The sequence below is a fragment of the Oncorhynchus clarkii genome, chromosome 3, assembly GCF_045791955.1.
Source record: "Oncorhynchus clarkii lewisi isolate Uvic-CL-2024 chromosome 3, UVic_Ocla_1.0, whole genome shotgun sequence".
NCBI classification, from domain to species: Eukaryota; Metazoa; Chordata; class Actinopteri; order Salmoniformes; family Salmonidae; genus Oncorhynchus; species Oncorhynchus clarkii.
In genome coordinates, this window is record NC_092149.1 from 24,913,100 (window position 1) to 24,931,042 (window position 17,943).

At 44.6% G+C, this 17,943-nt stretch overlaps 1 protein-coding gene across 7 annotated transcripts in view; it reads left to right on the forward strand.

Annotated features, from left to right (window-relative positions):
• Positions 1–17,943, forward strand: part of LOC139391657 (growth factor receptor-bound protein 10-like) — an 89,666-nt gene that overhangs the window by 43,477 nt on the left and 28,246 nt on the right. For all 7 annotated transcript variants that reach the window (XR_011629588.1, XR_011629596.1, XM_071139078.1 and 4 more), the window contains 2 exons: positions 5,147–5,405; positions 6,843–6,975. Coding sequence is in view for 5 of the 7 variants with exons in the window: in XM_071139078.1 (XP_070995179.1) it covers positions 5,147–5,405; positions 6,843–6,975 (392 nt within the window). In the remaining 2 variants the exon portion in view is untranslated. The remainder of the gene's footprint in view (positions 1–5,146; positions 5,406–6,842; positions 6,976–17,943) is intronic.

Consider the following 17,943-nt stretch of genomic DNA (forward strand, 5'->3'; position numbering starts at 1 on the left):
ATTAAATACGCTGATTTAAACTGATTAAGTGTTCCCCAAGAACAGGCTCTTCTGTTCATTCTGATTGGGCTTTGTCAGAGTGACCATTATTGTTTTTTGTATTGTGACCATTATTGTTTTTTGTACAATTCTGATTGGGCCACTGTCCTCAGTGGGTGTGTACTGGCGCGCCGTATTGTCCCAGTATTGTCCTAGTCACTGTAGAACCACCCTACAGTTAAGACTGTATCTGTGTGAACCGTGAAAGAATGGGTCCACTGATTCCTTTCACGTGGGCCATTTTTCCCTGTGTTGTCTTCCTATCGTCCGGTCTCCTCGTCACATCTCAAGGACGCTGTGCCATTTCCTGACTTCCAGCCATGCCAGCTCCCCTCTGTTTTTTACACATTTGAATGCTAATTGACAGTGGCTGGTTAGAGGGACTGGGCTACGTTGTCAACACATCACTTTCATCAAAGTACTTTTTGATTTGTTATCCCGAACTCCTGATAAGAGCAACTAAACTATCACACATATTATTTCCCTTTAGTTTAGCAAGTGTGTGTGTAGCAGCAGTACATTGGGAAAGGGCAGGGGGGAAATTTGGTTGAGACGACGCCACTCATAATGAATTCAGATAGGAAGATTATAATGAATACATACATTCCTGAGTGGTTGTAAAGAAAAGCCATAAGGAATTTGGTCCATATAATGGTCTGCTAAGCATCGGAAACATCCCAAACAGCTTTTATGGAGTTATCACCAGGGCTTGCCATCCTTTTCCCTTTTACAAATTAATAATAGACAGTGAAAAGGGAAGCTTCGGCTGTTGAAGCAGACAAGCTGGAATGGTGAGAGAGAGTGGGGGAACCATTCCGTCGCGATGGAGGGCTTTATGCTAACCGCTACGCCCCGATTTGGCCCCTACAGTACTGACAAAGTGTGTCCCAACTGGCACCCTATTGCCTAGGTAATGCACCCTATTTCCTATGTAGTGCTCTACTTTTGACCAGAGCCCTATGGCCTCTGGTCAAAAGTAGTGTTCTATATAGGGAATACAAACAGGACAGGCCCTGAATAAGACAGACAATAACATGAATAGGGATCTATCTGTGACTTGTTGTCGTCTCACTGAGAGACAGTGAGGGGCTGTCAGAGTTACAGTTTGATTGACGCTGTTCTAGACTGACTGAGGATATTTTTAGTTGTAGTAGGAGTATGCCATGGGTTCAATTAGTATTTGTTTTCTTACAACTACTTTGAGCGTTTGAATGGGCAGGGTTTGCACTTTTGGGACTATTGTATTGGTTCTAGGCAACCTTGTGCTGGACAGCCTCAGTCAAGGGCAACTAAAGTTTTTGACAGAAAACAAATACCATTTGATCCCAGGATAGTATGTAGGCTATTATATTATTTTATACAAATAATTATTGTTTTTTGTACAATTAGATAATTTTTTTTGACAATACAAAACATACACATACAAACAACAGCATTCAAACACACACAAACATCATCCTTCACCGACCCACCTGCTCACACTCCCATCTCCAGAGCCCACATCACTCTCTGCCACATGGCCTCAGACTGCACCATTTTGTTTCTCTCTGTCGCCCACACACTTTCAACATTTAGACAATAAAGCATTTGACCTTTCCATTCTGTTAACAATTGAGGATTGGTCAATTTCCAGTTTTAAGTGTACATTTTTTCAAGATGATTGACGATGAAAGTATCGTCCAACCCATTGGGTATCCCACTGCACCCTCATATTCCATGTCTTGAAATATACGGATTAAAAGTACTTTTATATTGTAATAGTTCTGACAGCCAACTTTCTAACTCCACCCATAACTTTTGCACTTTATAACATTCCCAGAAGGCATGGATTACTGAGTCATTATTAGTTTTATACTTAAGACATGACTCTGTGACTCTGTGACTAGAATTTGGGAATTTTGTCTCTTGTATAATAAATTATATACTTTAGTTTATACTGGATTAAGCATACATTTTTGTTAACTGTAATTCCGTTAGTTACGTTCCAACATTCCCTCCATCTTATACCAATATCTGTTATTTTAAGTCATGGTTTTAATAGTTTAGCTTTTTTTCTAAGAGGCTATTATATTCTAATGTATTATTCGGCCATATCAAAATAAGCCTGAAACCTGAACGAGATGTTCTCAGTCCAAAATGTAAATTCTGCCGATTGATTTAATCAGAGTGTGAGACAACTGCTCTTAATAAGGTATTCAGCGTTCAGATTGCATGACAGCCATTTAAGGAAATTGAACAGCACCCTCTCTCTCTTTCTCCTTGCCTCTGCATGAGACGGATCTCTAGACTAGCGAGACAATTTTATGTCAGGTTAGTGTTAGCCACTGGCACTGGAGGGAGTTGTATAATTCCTTTTCCTAGAATTTCTTTTCCTGGTAGATCTCACTGCAAGACCAGATGTAATTGTGGTCACAACATCATTTAGACAGTCCAGTCTCTCTAGCCTAATTCAGGAACTACTTGAAATGTAAAAAAGATGCATCATTTGAGAAAACATGAGCAGGTGTCCTATAACAGACATTAATGGAAGTTATTATTAGATATTATAAGCTGGGTGGTTCGAGCCCTGAATGCTGATTGACTGACAGCCGTGGTATATCAGACCGTATACCACAGGAATGACAAACTGGTTACGTTGGTAACCAGTTTAGAATAGCAATAAGGCACCTCGGTTTTGTGGTATATAGCCAATATACCACGGCTAAGGGCTGTATCCAGGCACTTGTCGTGCTAAGAACATCCCTTAGGCACGGTATATTGGCTATATACCACACCCCCTTGTGCCTTATTGCTTAAGTGTCTAAACCTTCATGTGCTCCCCTGACCCTGCATCTATCTACCTTCTGACGGACCAGACCTTCTACTCCTGACCTTGGCTCTATTCCAGACAGACTTCTATTAGCCTTGTGCCCCTCTAGCATCTGCTGTTCCTGAACTCGAGCATCCTGTTCCTCATGCTTCATAACCATCCTGTCACTGGCTGTGCTTGTCTTGTTAATAATAATATTACATGGGACTTATACAGTCTTTTCAACGACCCAAAGTCTCTGAAAGGTCGCTTTGTTGTCCATATGCTTCATCCTCATCCTGTCGCTTTCCATCCCATCTTAACCTTCAATCCCTGGCTCTGCTAGCCTTGTCCATGTGCTTCATCCTCATCCTGTCGCTTTCCATCCCATCCTATCCTTCAATCCCTGGCTCTGCTAGCCTTGTCCATGTGCTTCATCCCCATTCCATTCTTGGCTTCGCCTGTTGTCCCATCCTGTCTCTGTCTGGGCTTTCCTTGTTGTCCTCGTGCTCCAGAGCCAAAGGTAATTGATGAACGTGCAGTGCAATTTTTCTATTTTCTAAACACAGTGTCAAAGACAAATAATCCTGACCCTGTTGGGTGTGTATGAGTCTGTGTGTGCGTGAGTTTTTACCTGTCACGGTTCTAGCTAATAAATTGGGCCATAAGCTTATTGTTGACAATCTAGTTTGGCTATTATCCAACCACGCCCCCAAATATCTTGATCGGATTGGATCTTCGTTCAAGAGTTTCACCCCCACATGTAACGGCATGTAGACAACATGCCTGATAACATAAAGTTACTTATACCTAAGTAATCTTGTTAGAAAACACATGAATACTATTCACCTAACACAAAGCTATTTTAGACCGTACAGTACACTTCTGTAGCCTACATGTCTTTAACTCTCCAGGATCTTGTAGAGAAGGGGCTTACCTCACTGACTATTAATACTGACAGATTAGGCACCTGTGATACAGCTGGTTAGGGGACACCTTTTCAGGAAAGGTTCCTCAAAAGGCATAGGTTAGTCTGCCTGTCTGTCAGCTGCAGCTCTGTATGAGGGGTGGGGGGTAGCAACTGCATCACTGGGTCAGCATAGGTTGTGGGGAGATACTGGGGACTGTTCTCAATGGCTCATTATTTGTTTGAATATTAGGCTATAGTTACATGCTTTACATTTGAAAATGCGTACAATGGTTCATTATGAAGGAATTATAAGATTTGGGTCGAAAAGCGTTCAGAGTGTTAATGTATTTTAATACTATTTAGGCTTGCAAATCCATAGTATGCAAATCGATGCCATGATGCAACATTTAGAAAATGTGGTGTGCCCTATTGCACATGCTATGGATTTCACCATTCAAAGTGATTGATTAAAACCACAACATAGAATAAATGAATGAAGAATTGCGTTGGTCTTTCTACTTACCCCGGCCCAGCCAGGTAACGATAGCATACAGTGCAGAACATTCTAATTGCCAAAGTGGACATCCAAAGCCCTGAATTGCACGGTAGAGTTTGAGCAGCATCTAGTGGTGAAATAGGTAACTGCAGTATAGCAATGGTGAATAAAAGGGGAAACTTGAGAAAATATCAGTAGTTTTCTATTACTGGCTGTTCATTGTCTCAGAGATAATGATTATTAGGAGATGACATGCCCTGCAGACACTCCCCCACAGTAATGAAACGAACGTCCCAAATGGCACCCTATTCCTTACCTTGTGAACTATATAGGGAATAGGGTGCCATTTGGGACATACCTCTGAACTGTCAAAACTTCCATCCACTATTGACTCACTGGGAGTGACCTCTGTGCCTCTTAACCAATGGCCTGGTTTGATCTTTTACCCTGAGGCCAGTAGTGATTATGCTGAAGGATGGGAGTATTGAGACTACAGGTCCCGGCTTGTTCTCTAGTCTTCCCCAGAGATACAGAGAGCCTTGATAACATGAACATGTAGTTAACGTAGGGAGTGTTTCAACCTGGTGAATTAGCTTCACTGCCTGACAGGTTGGTAATGATGATTAAGCTATGTCATGTTAGGGTTTTTGTGTGTGTGCAGCTACACTGCAAAACTGGTTGGTGATGACAGGTGTGCATGAAGTATTGAGAGAAGTAGATTCTTACACATGTAACCTACATGCAGGAATAAAGCACGTGAACAGCAGAGGTCAACCTGGTGCCGTAGAGATTTTTGGGATGTGCATATGATATAACACACACACATGCATACACACACGCACTTTGTGTCTGTCTCTGAATATCACACACACAGACTCTCTCTCTCTCCTGTCTCTCCCTCCTCCCCCTACAGAAGATGATGTGGACCTGGAGGCGCTGGTGAATGACATGAACTCCTCGTTCGAGAGCCTGTACTCCACATGCAGCAGCGTGCATTCTGAGTCGGTTCCCCTCCTGCAGCACAACGGCCAGGTGCATGTGCACCGCAACCACCACCGCAGTGCCCCCATGCCCCCCCACACCCACACCTCCGCCAGCGAGCTGCAGCACAGCCCCACCTCCCCCAAACAGAGACTCCGACGCTCCCAGCCCATGCACATCCTCGCCGTCAGGTATGTCTACTGTGTTGGCACCAACACACACACACACACACACACACACACACACACACACACACACACACACACACACACACACACACACACACACACACACACACACACACACACACACACAGCACTTACTGGACACAGTTGTGTGTATGGCATGCTGTTGGTGAGCACCCACACACAACACATCCACACCTGATAGATAAAAGTCCTCTATCAATCAATCAAATGTATTTATAAAGCCCTTCTTACATCAGCTGATGTCACAAAGTGCTGTACAGAAACAAGGGGCCATGTTCTCATTGTCCATCTAAACAATGTACATCTAAACAAGGGACCATGTTCACAGTATGCTCTGTGAGGACAGGTATATGTGCTTATTATAGTTCATAGTTTTGCCTATCTGCAATCTCTGTGTGACCCATTCTCCCCGTCACTTTCCCCTTGTCCTAACATAGCTTAGCAGAGGGGGAGACCAAGTTAAAATTCTCTTTAATTCTAGAAACCGAGTGTCAACTGCTCCCATAAGCTGAGAGGAACTTTTATTCACCTCTGGTCTTAATGAAATCTAAAATGGTCTGTCAGAGTTATAGCATCCATTATTTTGGATCCCTAGAGAAAGTTTGGCACTGGCTGGTAATGAGATGTATCGTTGGTACATTCTGTCAGATTGAAATGATACGGTTCAGTTTATTATTCAGTCCTGACCTCCGAATAGCACCCTGCTCCTGCCTCACATGGAACTGCATCAAACACTTCTCCTTTTCAACTCCCCTCCCCGCCTGGGTTTGGAGAAAGTGTAGAGAGATGCTAATGATGGCTATCTGCCTGGCTGCTGCAGTTCACTTCAGATGCTAGTCATCTGATAAAGCCAAGCCAACCTCTAGTCTATTTCTGATTGACAGTCAGGGGTTGCATCCCAAATGGCATCATATTCCCTACATAGTGTACTACTTTTGACCAGAGCCCAATAAGCCCTGGTCAAAAGTAATGCACTGTAATTGGAATAATAGCAGCCCTAGTCGGTTTCTTATTTACAGGCAGACAGTGAAGGAACAGGCTGTTGCTCTTGCAGCAGGTCATGAAATGGGCACTTTCCTCTAGAAACTGCATGAAATAATGGTTTGATGAATATTGCATGTAATTAGTAGCTCCTCAAACGCTGGCAGTCTTCCTGTGGTGTGGCAGAAAGAATCAGCTCACAGTGCAGTGATCAGAGAGTAATGGGCATGAGGCCCCGGCTCGACAGCAGTCTCACTCACTGTGAAACCGTGGATTATTCATTATTCATACTCAGCCACAAAGCATTGGGTTTATATTAGGGGAGACTGTCCTCGTGTTCTCATGATCTGCATTCATCTGCTTCATAACAGCTTTTTCAGTCTGTTTGTGTCTGTCCCCCACTTTGTTAATGTCCTCCCTGAATGTTGTGATTCTCAGGAGACTGCAGGAAGAGGAGCAGCAGCTCCGGACGTCCTCTCTGCCAGCCATCCCCAACCCCTTTCCCGAGCTCTCCGGCTCTCCTGTCCTCAGCCCTGGGTCCTTACCTCCGTGTCAGCCCTCAGGCACATACGTAAGTCAGAGACCCTTCTCTTCACTCCTTACTATGATAGCTTAGCTAACCATGAAGATTGTTCTTGAAAATGGCCACTAAAGTATGGTGTCGTACATTCTACAGTAGCACAGCAGTTTGGTTTATTTCTCCCACGGTCATTATCTCTCATCAGAATCAGTGGCGGGTTGCCTCTGCTGAATTGTTGCCGCCACTCCAAAATACAGTACCAGTCAAAAGTTTGGACACACCTACTCATTCATTATTTGTACTATTGTCTGCATTGTAGAATAATAGTGAAGACATCAAAACTAGGAAATAACACATGGAATCATGTAGTAACCAAAAACGTGTTTAGTCAATCAATCAGGTTATTCAAAGTAGCCACCCTTTGCCTTAATTTCACATTTGCACACTCTTGGCATTCTCTCAACCAGCTTCATGAGGTAGTCACCTGGAATGCATTTAAATTAACAGGTGTGCCTTGTTAAAAGTTAATTTGTGGGATTTATTTCCTTCTTAATGCGTTTGAGCCAATCAGTTGAGTTGTGACAAGGTAGGGGTGGGATACAGGAGATGTTTGGTAAAAGACTAAGTCCATATTATGGCAAGAACAGCTAAAATACGTATAAAGAGAAACGACAGTCCATAATTACTTTAAGTCATGAAGGTCAGTCAATCTGGAACATTTCCATAACTTTGAAAGATTCTTCAAGTGCAGTCGTAAAAACCGTCAAGCGCAATATTAAAACTGTCTTTCATGAGAACCGCCACAGGAAAGGAAGACACAGAGTTACCTCTGCTGCAGAGGATAAGTAAGTTCATTAGTGTTAACTGCACCTTAGATTGTAGCCCAAATAAATGCTTCACAGAGTTCCAGTAACAGACACATCTCAACATCAACTGTTCAGAGGAGATTGTGTGAATCAGGCCTTCATGGTCGAATTGCTGCTAAGAAAACACTACTAAAGGACACCATTAAGAAGAACATAATTGCTTGGGCCAAGAAACACGACTGGTGAAAATCTGTCCTTTGGTCTGATTATTTTAGATTTTTGGTTCCAACCGCGTATCTTTTTGAGACACAGAGTAGGTGAACAGATTCTCTGCATGTGTGGTTCCCACCGTGAAGCAAGGAGGAGGAGGTGTGCGGGTGCTTTGCTGGTGACTGTGATTTATTTAGAATTCAAGGCACACTTAACCAGTATGGCTACCACAGCATTCTGCAGCGATACGCCATCCCATCTGGTGTAAGTGCTATTTGACCAAGAATGAAGGTGATGGAGTGCTGCATTAGATGACCTGGCCTCCACAATCACCCGACCTCATTCCAATTGAAATGGTTTGGGATGAGTTTGACCACAGAGTGAAGGAAAAGCACCCAACAAGTGCTCAGCATATGTGGGAACTTCTTCAAGACTATTGGGGCGGCAGGGTAGCCTAGTGGTTAGAGTGTTGGACTAGTAACCGAAAGGTTGTAAGTTCAAATCCCTGAGCTGACAAGGTACAAATCTGTCGTTCTGCCCCTAAACAGGCAGTTAACCCACTGTTCCTGGACCGTCATTGAAAATAAGAATTTGTTCTTAACTGACTTGCCTAGTTAAAAAAAGGTTAAAAAAAATAATTGGAAAAGCATTCCTCCTGAAGCTGGATGACAGAATGCCAAGAGTGTGCAAAGCTGTCTTCAAAGTAGTGGGCGTTGGCAATGGCATGGCTACTTTGAAGAATCTAAAGTATATTTTGATATGTTTTATGTTATTCCATAGTTTTGATGTCTTCACTATTATTCTACAATGTAGAAAATAGTAAAAGAAAAACCCTTGAATGAGTAGTTGTGTCCAAACTTCTGACTGGTACTGTAACGGCTGTCGGTGGAAGAAGGTGAGGACCAAAGCGCAGGGAATAACCGAAACAGTTCTGTCTGGTGCAGAGACAAAAACAGAAAACAACTACCCACAAAAACCCAGTGGGAAAAAGCTACCTAAGTATGGTTCTCAATCAGAGACAACGATAGACTCTGATTGAGAATCACACCCGGCCAAACAACAAAGAAATACAAAACATAGAAAATGAACATAGAATGCCCACCCTAGTCACACCCTGACCTAACCAAAATAGAGAATAAAAGCCTCTCTATTTTCCAGTGCGTGACAGGTACTGTATATGTTTTATTAAAAACACATTTTCAGTGTAAACTTAAACTACTAAAACCAGATATAAAGTATGTAGAAAGGATAATGGAGCTATATGTTTTTAAATAAGATAATCTTTGAGAACTACAATCACCAAAATAAAAACTAGACAGGGAGAATCTAAAATTCAAAAAATGTCATGGCATGGGTCCCCATAGATTTTTTAATAATGTTTGAGTCACTCAGATAAGATAACACGGCATAAGCCATGGCAAAATGTGTAGAATTGCAGGAAACTAGCTTTAAAACTGCAACATTTTGTTTCTGCGGCCAAGAGGACAGCCTTTAAATGTTCGGTTGGGGACCATGCCATTGCCAACGCCCACTACCCCCCCTTAGTTGAAAGAAATGGGAAGGATGCGGTGAACTCTTTCCTGGAAGAGTCACTCTTAGTCATTACTATAGCAGAGCCAAGATTACTGTAAAAGGGATGTATATTTCGAATAAATATGTCCCTGGCTAATCCTGACTTGACTTTTATGGCACTGGGGATCAGCGCCTGTATTAGCAGACCATGGGTTCAAAGTGTATTCATTTTATTTTCAAATACTTTCAGCTGCTTGATAGAGCTTGCCTGGTTCAATGGAACTCGTGGAAAATGCAGGCCCCGCCAATCTGGCACTTCAGACAGGCTCAATGAAAGTATTTGACAGAAGACACATACTATTTGAACCCAGGCCTGGTCTGTAAGAACTGGCAGCATGAGCTGTAGTCTGTAGATGCAGGGAGATGGAGATGGAAAATAACCATACATTTATTTGGTTCTATGTACCTTTGGCTAGAACATGCAGTGTTTGTAAAGCAGTTCTAAAGCATGTTTTTCTGGCTTGTGATTGGCCCACTATACTGAAATAAAGACATGTTGCCTAAAAACCTTTGCATAGTGTGTGTGTGTGTGTGTGTGTGTGTGTGTGTGTGTGTGTGTGTGTGTGTGTGTGTGTGTGTGTGTGTGTGTGTGTGTGTGTGTGTGTGTGTGAGGCTGAGGGTCGTAGAGATGAGCCCTGCTCCACAGCTGGCTCTGCTTTTCTCTCCCAGCATGCAGTGTCTGCCCTCTAGAATCGGCTCTGTCTGTACGTCCATCTTTCTGCCTTCCTGCCTGCATGCATGCCGACCCTGGAGGCCTGGCTGGCTGGCGGAGTAGGGCCGGTGAGAAGTTTAGCTGTTTACAGAATTTTCCAACCTCTGGGCGCTTTCTGACAGGCTCCCATTCCTCTTCCCCAGCCCCCGCGCATTGGAGGCACGCGAACGCTGCGCTGAAGGCAGGCCTGTCAGGGATCACTGCGCAATGTGTTACACGATGCCTATATGATTTTCATTTGCCTCCCCCCCAAAGTATCAGTCAATGACCTAGCTCTCTCTCTCGCTCTCTCTGTGTCTCACCCCAGCTGTGCTCTTAAATGGTAGTGTTAACAAATAACTGACTTGTTTCGTGCTGGACGGACGGATGTTCACTGGCTGGTTTTGACAACCCTGGTGGCGTAGGGTCTTTCATGATCTGTTAACTGGGCTGAAGATGGAGGGTCTTGACCAACCAGTAGTCACTATACTAACTGATCCTGATGCTGCCTGCCTGACCTGGACACCCTGTCCCTAGTGTTGTGTCTTCAACTGATCTGGACACAATGATCTCTGTAATTAGTGGACGTATGCTGATCTGATGTGAGTTGTCCATGGGTTGGCATTGGTTGGACAGAAGCTGCAGATCTGCATGTACTGTCTGTACCTTGAGCGCCCTCCGTCCCAGTCCTGTCTGTCTGTCCGTCCGTCTCTGTCTGTCATGTCTGCTCTGTAGTAAGTCATCAGTCCTAAGAGGCAGCAGGATGGATGCGAACCACATAACTGGCTCTCACAGCACAGAGTCCAAGGGCATCCATCACCATGCAGTCAGACTCTGGGTTCTAGCCCATACCACACACCATCAGGGACAAGTCTAAGCACGCCAGCGACACCGCATGTGACGCAACTGTGCTGCAGCCCTATTACTGGGTTAATAAACTGCACTGTCATGCCTGGTGCCTAGTCCTCCTTAGCTTAGCCTCCTTTCTGTTTCTATTAGACTGTTGTTAAGTTGACACACCGGTGACACAGGTTCACCTCCCGCTCCCATCCCCTCCCTCCGCCTCTTCCCTTGTGTGCAGCGCTTTATCCTTTTAAATCTTTCTGTGAACTCAGCAGCTGGCACGCACGCTGAAAGGAGAAGAGGAGTAGGAGTGTGTGGAGAGAGAGACGAGCAATATGGTTAATAGCCTCTGAGCTCCTTACTGTAGCGATGCATATTTACACATGGTGAGGTAAGAGGCTTGGAAAAGCAGCCACTCAGTCAGTTAGTGAGTGGCATTGGTGGCATAGTGGGAGAACTTGATATTGGTGGAGTAGTGGGAGAAAGTGACATTGGTGGCATAGTGGGAGAACTTGATATTGGTGGAGTAGTGGGAGAAAGTGACATTGGTGGCATAGTGGGAGAACTTGATATTGGTGGAGTAGTGGGAGAACTTGACATTGGTGGCATAGTGGGAGAACTTGATATTGGTGGAGTAGTGGGAGAAAGTGACATTGGTGGCATAGTGGGAGAACTTGATATTGGTGGAGTAGTGGGAGAACTTGACATTGGTGGCATAGTGGGAGAACTTGATATTGGTGGAGTAGTGGGAGAACTTGATATTGGTGGAGTAGTGGGAGAACTTGACATTGGTGGCATAGTGGGAGAACTTGATATTGGTGGAGTAGTGGGAGAACTTGACATTGGTGGCATAGTGGGAGAACTTGATATTGGTGGCATAGTGGGAGAACTTGACATTGGTGGAGTAGTGGGAGAACTTGACATTGGTGGAGTAGTGGGAGAACTTGATATTGGTGGCATAGTGGGAGAACTTGATATTGGTGGAGTAGTGGGAGAACTTGACATTGGTGGCATAGTGGGAGAACTTGATATTGGTGGAGTAGTGGGAGAACTTGATATTGGTGGAGTAGTGGGAGAACTTGATATTTTTTATTTTTTTATTTTTTTATTTCACCTTTATTTAACCAGGTAGGCTAGTTGAGAACAAGTTCTCATTTGCAACTGCGACCTGGCCAAGATAAGGCATAGCAGTGTGAACAGACAACACAGAGTTACACATGGAGTAAACAATTAACAAGTCAATAACACAGTAGAAAAAAGGGGAGTCTATATATACATTGTGTGCAAAAGGCATGAGAAGGTAGGCAAATAATTACAATTGTGCAGATTAACACTGGAGTGATAAATGATCAGATGGTTATGTACAGGTAGAGATATTGGTGTGCAAAAGAGCAGAAAAATAAATAAATAAAAACAGTATGGGGATGAGGTAGGTGAAAATGGGTGGGCTATTTACCAATAGACTATGTACAGCTGCAGCGATCGGTTAGCTGCTCAGATAGCAGATGTTTGAAGTTGGTGAGGGAGATAAAAGTCTCCAACTTCAGCGATTTTTGCAATTCGTTCCAGTCACAGGCAGCAGAGAACTGGAACGAAAGGTGGCCAAATGAGGTGTTGGCTTTAGGGATGATCAGTGAGATACACCTGCTGGAGCGCGTGCTACGGATGGGTGTTGCCATCGTAACCAGTGAACTGAGATAAGGCGGAGCTTTACCTAGCATGGACTTGTAGATGACCTGGAGCCAGTGGGTCTGGCGACGAATATGTAGCGAGGGCCAGCCGACTAGAGCATACAAGTCGCAGTGGTGGGTGGTATAAGGTGCTTTAGTGACAAAACGGATGGCACTGTGATAAACTGCATCCAGTTTGCTGAGTAGAGTGTTGGAAGCAATTTTGTAGATGACATCGCCGAAGTCGAGGATCGGTAGGATAGTCAGTTTTACTAGGGTAAGTTTGGCGGTGTGAGTGAAGGAGGCTTTGTTGCGGAATAGAAAGCCGACTCTTGATTTGATTTTCGATTGGAGATGTTTGATATGGGTCTGGAAGGAGAGTTTAGAGTCTAGCCAGACACCTAGGTACTTATAGATGTCCACATATTCAAGGTCGGAACCATCCAGGGTGGTGATGCTGGTCAGGCGTGCGGGTGCAGGCAGCGAACGGTTGAAAAGCATGCATTTGGTTTTACTAGCGTTTAAGAGCAGTTGGAGGCCACGGAAGGAGTGCTGTATGGCATTGAAGCTCGTTTGGAGGTTAGATAGCACAGTGTCCAAGGACGGGCCAGAAGTATATAGAATTGTGTCGTCTGCGTAGAGGTGGATCAGGGAATCGCCCGCAGCATGAGAAACATCATTGATATATACAGAGAAAAGAGTCAGCCCGAGAATTGAACCCTGTGGCACCCCCATAGAGACTGCCAGAGGACCGGACAGCATGCCCTCCGATTTGACACACTGAACTCTGTCTGCAAAGTAATTGGTGAACCAGGCAAGGCAGTCATCCGAAAAACCGAGGCTACTGAGTCTGCCGATAAGAATACGGTGATTGACAGAGTCGAAAGCCTTGGCAAGGTCTATGAAGACGGCTGCACAGTACTGTCTTTTATCGATGGTGGTTATGATATTGGTGGAGTAGTGGGAGAACTTGACATTGGTGGCATAGTGGGAGAACTTGATATTGGTGGAGTAGTGGGAGAACTTGACATTGGTGGCATAGTGGGAGAACTTGACATTGGTGGCATAGTGGGAGAACTTGACATTGGTGGCATAGTGGGAGAACTTGACATTGGTGGCATAGTGGGTGAACTTGACATTGCGAAAGGAGTCTCCACTTGATGTCATCCATATTGCTTGGATTCACATGAACAGTAATGGCTGTGTATGGAATGTAATAGTTGGCTAATTAGAACATAGAATGAATATAATGTGCATAATTGTAAATGTTGTAAATTCCATGGCAGAGCATATGAGGCCACTCATCAATGTCACAGTAAACTCACTACATGTTAGTAGGGATGTGCAGCATTCTATCACCTGAGCATCAGCTGAGCATCATACTTGGCTGCTGGGGATTCAGGAATGCCCGAGTTTGGGTCAGAGTTCACCTTTTTCCACTGTAAATAAAATGTTGGTATTTTGCTGATGTTGGCTCGTCTGAGTGTTTAGGTTAATTACGTTGGAACACAATTTCAGGTTAATGTGTTCTGCAGCGCTGAGTTGGAGATCAAAGTGACCAGTGCCAGAAATGTGCTGCCTTGCTTCTAGACTAGAGGGAGTCTGTTTTAACAGGCTCTTAAACCACACCAAGAGTGAAGCAGCACTTCCCAGATCCCACAGCGGGCTAACTTAGTGGACAGGCCAAATGACACCCTATTTCCTATATAGTGCACTACTTTTGATCAGGGCCCATAGAAAGAAAAGTTGTGCACTATGTAGGGAATAGTCCCATTTAGAGTCCCATTTAGAACTTAGGCAAAGTATCATGTAATCACGGCCCATAATTGTTCAGAGCCCCGTGTATGGAAGCAATGCATGCTTATTGTTTCTCCTTCCCAAAGAATGTTCCCAAATGGAACATAGAAGGATTACATGGGACCAGTCAGCACTTGGAGTTCTGTGCTGCTGCTGGGAGAGAACATTCTTCCTGCAACTGCTTGTAGGACTTTCAGCTGGCTCGGCTCTGACTAGATCTTTCTCAACCTCCCAAAGAGAATTGTTTGGGTTCAATTTAATTAATTGAGGCACGTTGCAGGCAGAGGTACTGGAGAGGAGAGGCTGCTGTACTGTAGCTGAGTATCTAATGACATTGCGTGGGTGAAGTAAGCATGCTGTTCACTTGCAGGTCTTAAATTGGTGCCTGCATACGTGTGTGTGTGTGTACGTGTGTGTCCGCAAAGCCAGCGTATCTGTGTGTATCTATGTGTTGCACGCTGACTGGCAGCACTCTTGAGATACAAATTGCAACTGTGTTGTTAACAAATGCTTGTTGGTGGCGTGCCAGGGAGCTTGTGGTTTATTCTGGAACATCTCATGTGTCAGGCCATATTTAACCCTCCACTTACCCAGCAAGACAAGCCTCGACCTGCTGCTTGGATTACTTGGCCAGTGCAGCAGTCACTCAGTGACAAATATCTGTGACTGTTTAATCAACAGCCCTGGCTTGTCCTGCTTTGTGTGTTAAGTTCTGGGGAACTGGGAGACGCAATGCTACGCTATGTTAGGCTAGGCAAAGGGTATTTAAATCTTACCCGAGGTCCGGACTACCGCTTCAGCCATACGCTATGCCACGCCTATGGATGTTAATTCATTTTCCGCAATGAGTCCCTCCCCGTTCATCTCTGATTGGTCCAGAAACCGATCGGTTGGGCCTGAGCCAGAACACGGTTTGTAAATTCGTAATTGGCTTTGACACTCTGATTGGTTAGAGATGATCCAATCGATGATGACATTGTTTTTTTACAACGCTCCTCGTCACCACAAACTATTTAAATGATGACAGTCTCAGACTAAAGTATGTAGCAAACGACAGAGCAGCGGAATAATTTAGTGTGAGTTGTCAAGCTAGACCACTGCTGGTTTTCTGTTCTATGTACCTGATAATTAATTGCACCAACATGGTGTCCCAGGTTTAAATCAGTCCCAGATATGAATTTTAGGCTATGCTAGACCATGCTAGTATAGGCTATGCTAACTGCTGTGATGTAAGCTTACCTGGACAAACTCTCTGGCTGTGGTCCCACATTGGGAGAAGGACATTAAGGTCCCTCACTCTGTACACTGAGCCTGCCAGGTCACAGATGAAACTAAGTAACAAACCTATTTTCTATGTGCTGATGAGGTCAAATGGTCAACATGTATGTACAGGTGATGTTGGGTCACAGGCAAGCGCTAACTCAACTTCTATGAGGGAAGTTGACATAAAAGTGGATTTTTTTCATGCTGCTAAATGCCTTGGTTGATTTGTGCTGTTCTTTTCTTTATTACGTAAATAAGAACGGAAGGTTATAGGTCGACACCTTCATGTTCCTTTGTGTTCTATGTCTCTTATTTTGAGACTGCTAGACGATACCCTGGTAAGCCGTGTCATGTTAGCTTTACAAGCCATAACCATTCCCTCACTTAGTACAGGCCTGTTCATTACTATAGCACAGGGATCATCAACTAGATTCAACCGTGGGTCGATTTTTTTCTCATCACTAAGCTAAGGACCCTGGGACTGAACACCTCCCTCTGCAACAGGATCCTAGACTTCCTGACGGGTCGCCCGAGGGGGTGAGGGGAGACAACACATCCGCCACACTAACCCTCAACACGTGGCCCCTCAGGGGTGTGTGCTTAGTCCCCTCCTGGACTCCCTGTTCACCTATGATTGTGTGTCCACGCATGACTTGCAACATTATCACTAAGTTTGCCGACACGACGGTGGTAGGCTTGATCACCGACAATGATGAGACAGCCTATAGGAATGCAACAACCTCTCCCTCAACATCAGGAAGACAAAAGAGCTGACCATGGAGAGCCGAGCACGCCCCCCGTTCGCCCCGGGGGGAGTAGAGCGGGTCGAGAGCTTCAAGTTCCTCGGTGTCCACATCACTAAGGATCTATCATGAACCAAACACACCAACACAGTTGTGAAGAGGGCACGACAACGCCTCTTCCCCTCAGGAGGATGAAAAGATTTGGCATGGGCTCTCAGATCCTCAAAAAGTTCTGCAACTGCACCATTGAGAGCATCTTGACTGGCTGCATCACCGCTTGGTATGGCAACTGCTTGGCATCCGACCGGAAGGCGCTACAGAGGGTAGTGCATACTGCCCAGTACATCACTGGTGCCGAGCTCCCTGCCATCCAGGACCTCTATACCAGGCAGTATCAGAGGAAGGCCCTAAAAATTGTCAGACTCCAGCCACCCCAAGCCATCAGACTGCTAAATAGTTAGTCCGGGTATCATTTGGTTAACAATTTAACTATCTACATTGACCTTTTTTGCACTAAATGTTTTGATTCACATATACTGCTGCTACTGTTTACTATCTGCATGGGCCACAGTTTTAGTCTGATAAAATTATACCAGAGCCATCTATATATAGAAGTGTGTGTTTAGCCTATATTGAACGTGTGAGAAAAGAGCAGTTGATTCATCATTGCATGACTTTACTGGAGGGAATGTGAACTGCCCTGCTCTGTGTCCAGGATGGAGGCTTGACAGGGTGGAATGTGTTGCTGCAAGCTGTTAGTTCATCTGGCCCGAGTAGAGTGTCTCAGCGGGCCCGCAAAGCTTCAGCTGGACTCATGTAGGTCATGGAGACTGCATGGAATCCTCCACTGCAGGGCAGAGCAGGCCTCTCTCCCTCACAACTCTCTTGCTCTCTAAACTGAGAAGAGGACAGCTTCTCTCACTCTCAACTCTAACTCTCAACTTTCTGCTTTTCTCTCTGCCCTGCCGTCTCTCCCTCTCTTCCTCCCTCTCTCTCAACTCTATCTCTCTCTGCCTCAACTCTCTCTCATACAGGAAAGTAGGACAGCTCAGATTTCTCTCAAGTGGAACTTGTGTTCACAGAGAGAGGAGGGAAAAGAGAGGGGGAAAGAAAGGGGGAGAGAGTGAGAGATGGAGACACAAGGAAAGTGCTTTCTGTAAACAGGAAAAAAGAGATGCAACAATACTCCCACACTCTCAGCATATACATTCAATTAATCTCTAACTTGTTCAATTTTGAAAAGGCAACCATTGGAGGAAATGCAGAAGGACAACTGGCTTAATTCAAATAGCAGTAATGACTGTACGTCCATATTAGAGAGCAGAGCAGCGCCATTGGAATGGGGCCTGATCTCGCCTTCTCTCCAGAAACACCTAATTATACTGGAATACAATGTACAGCTATGTTAAATCTCTGAAATCAAA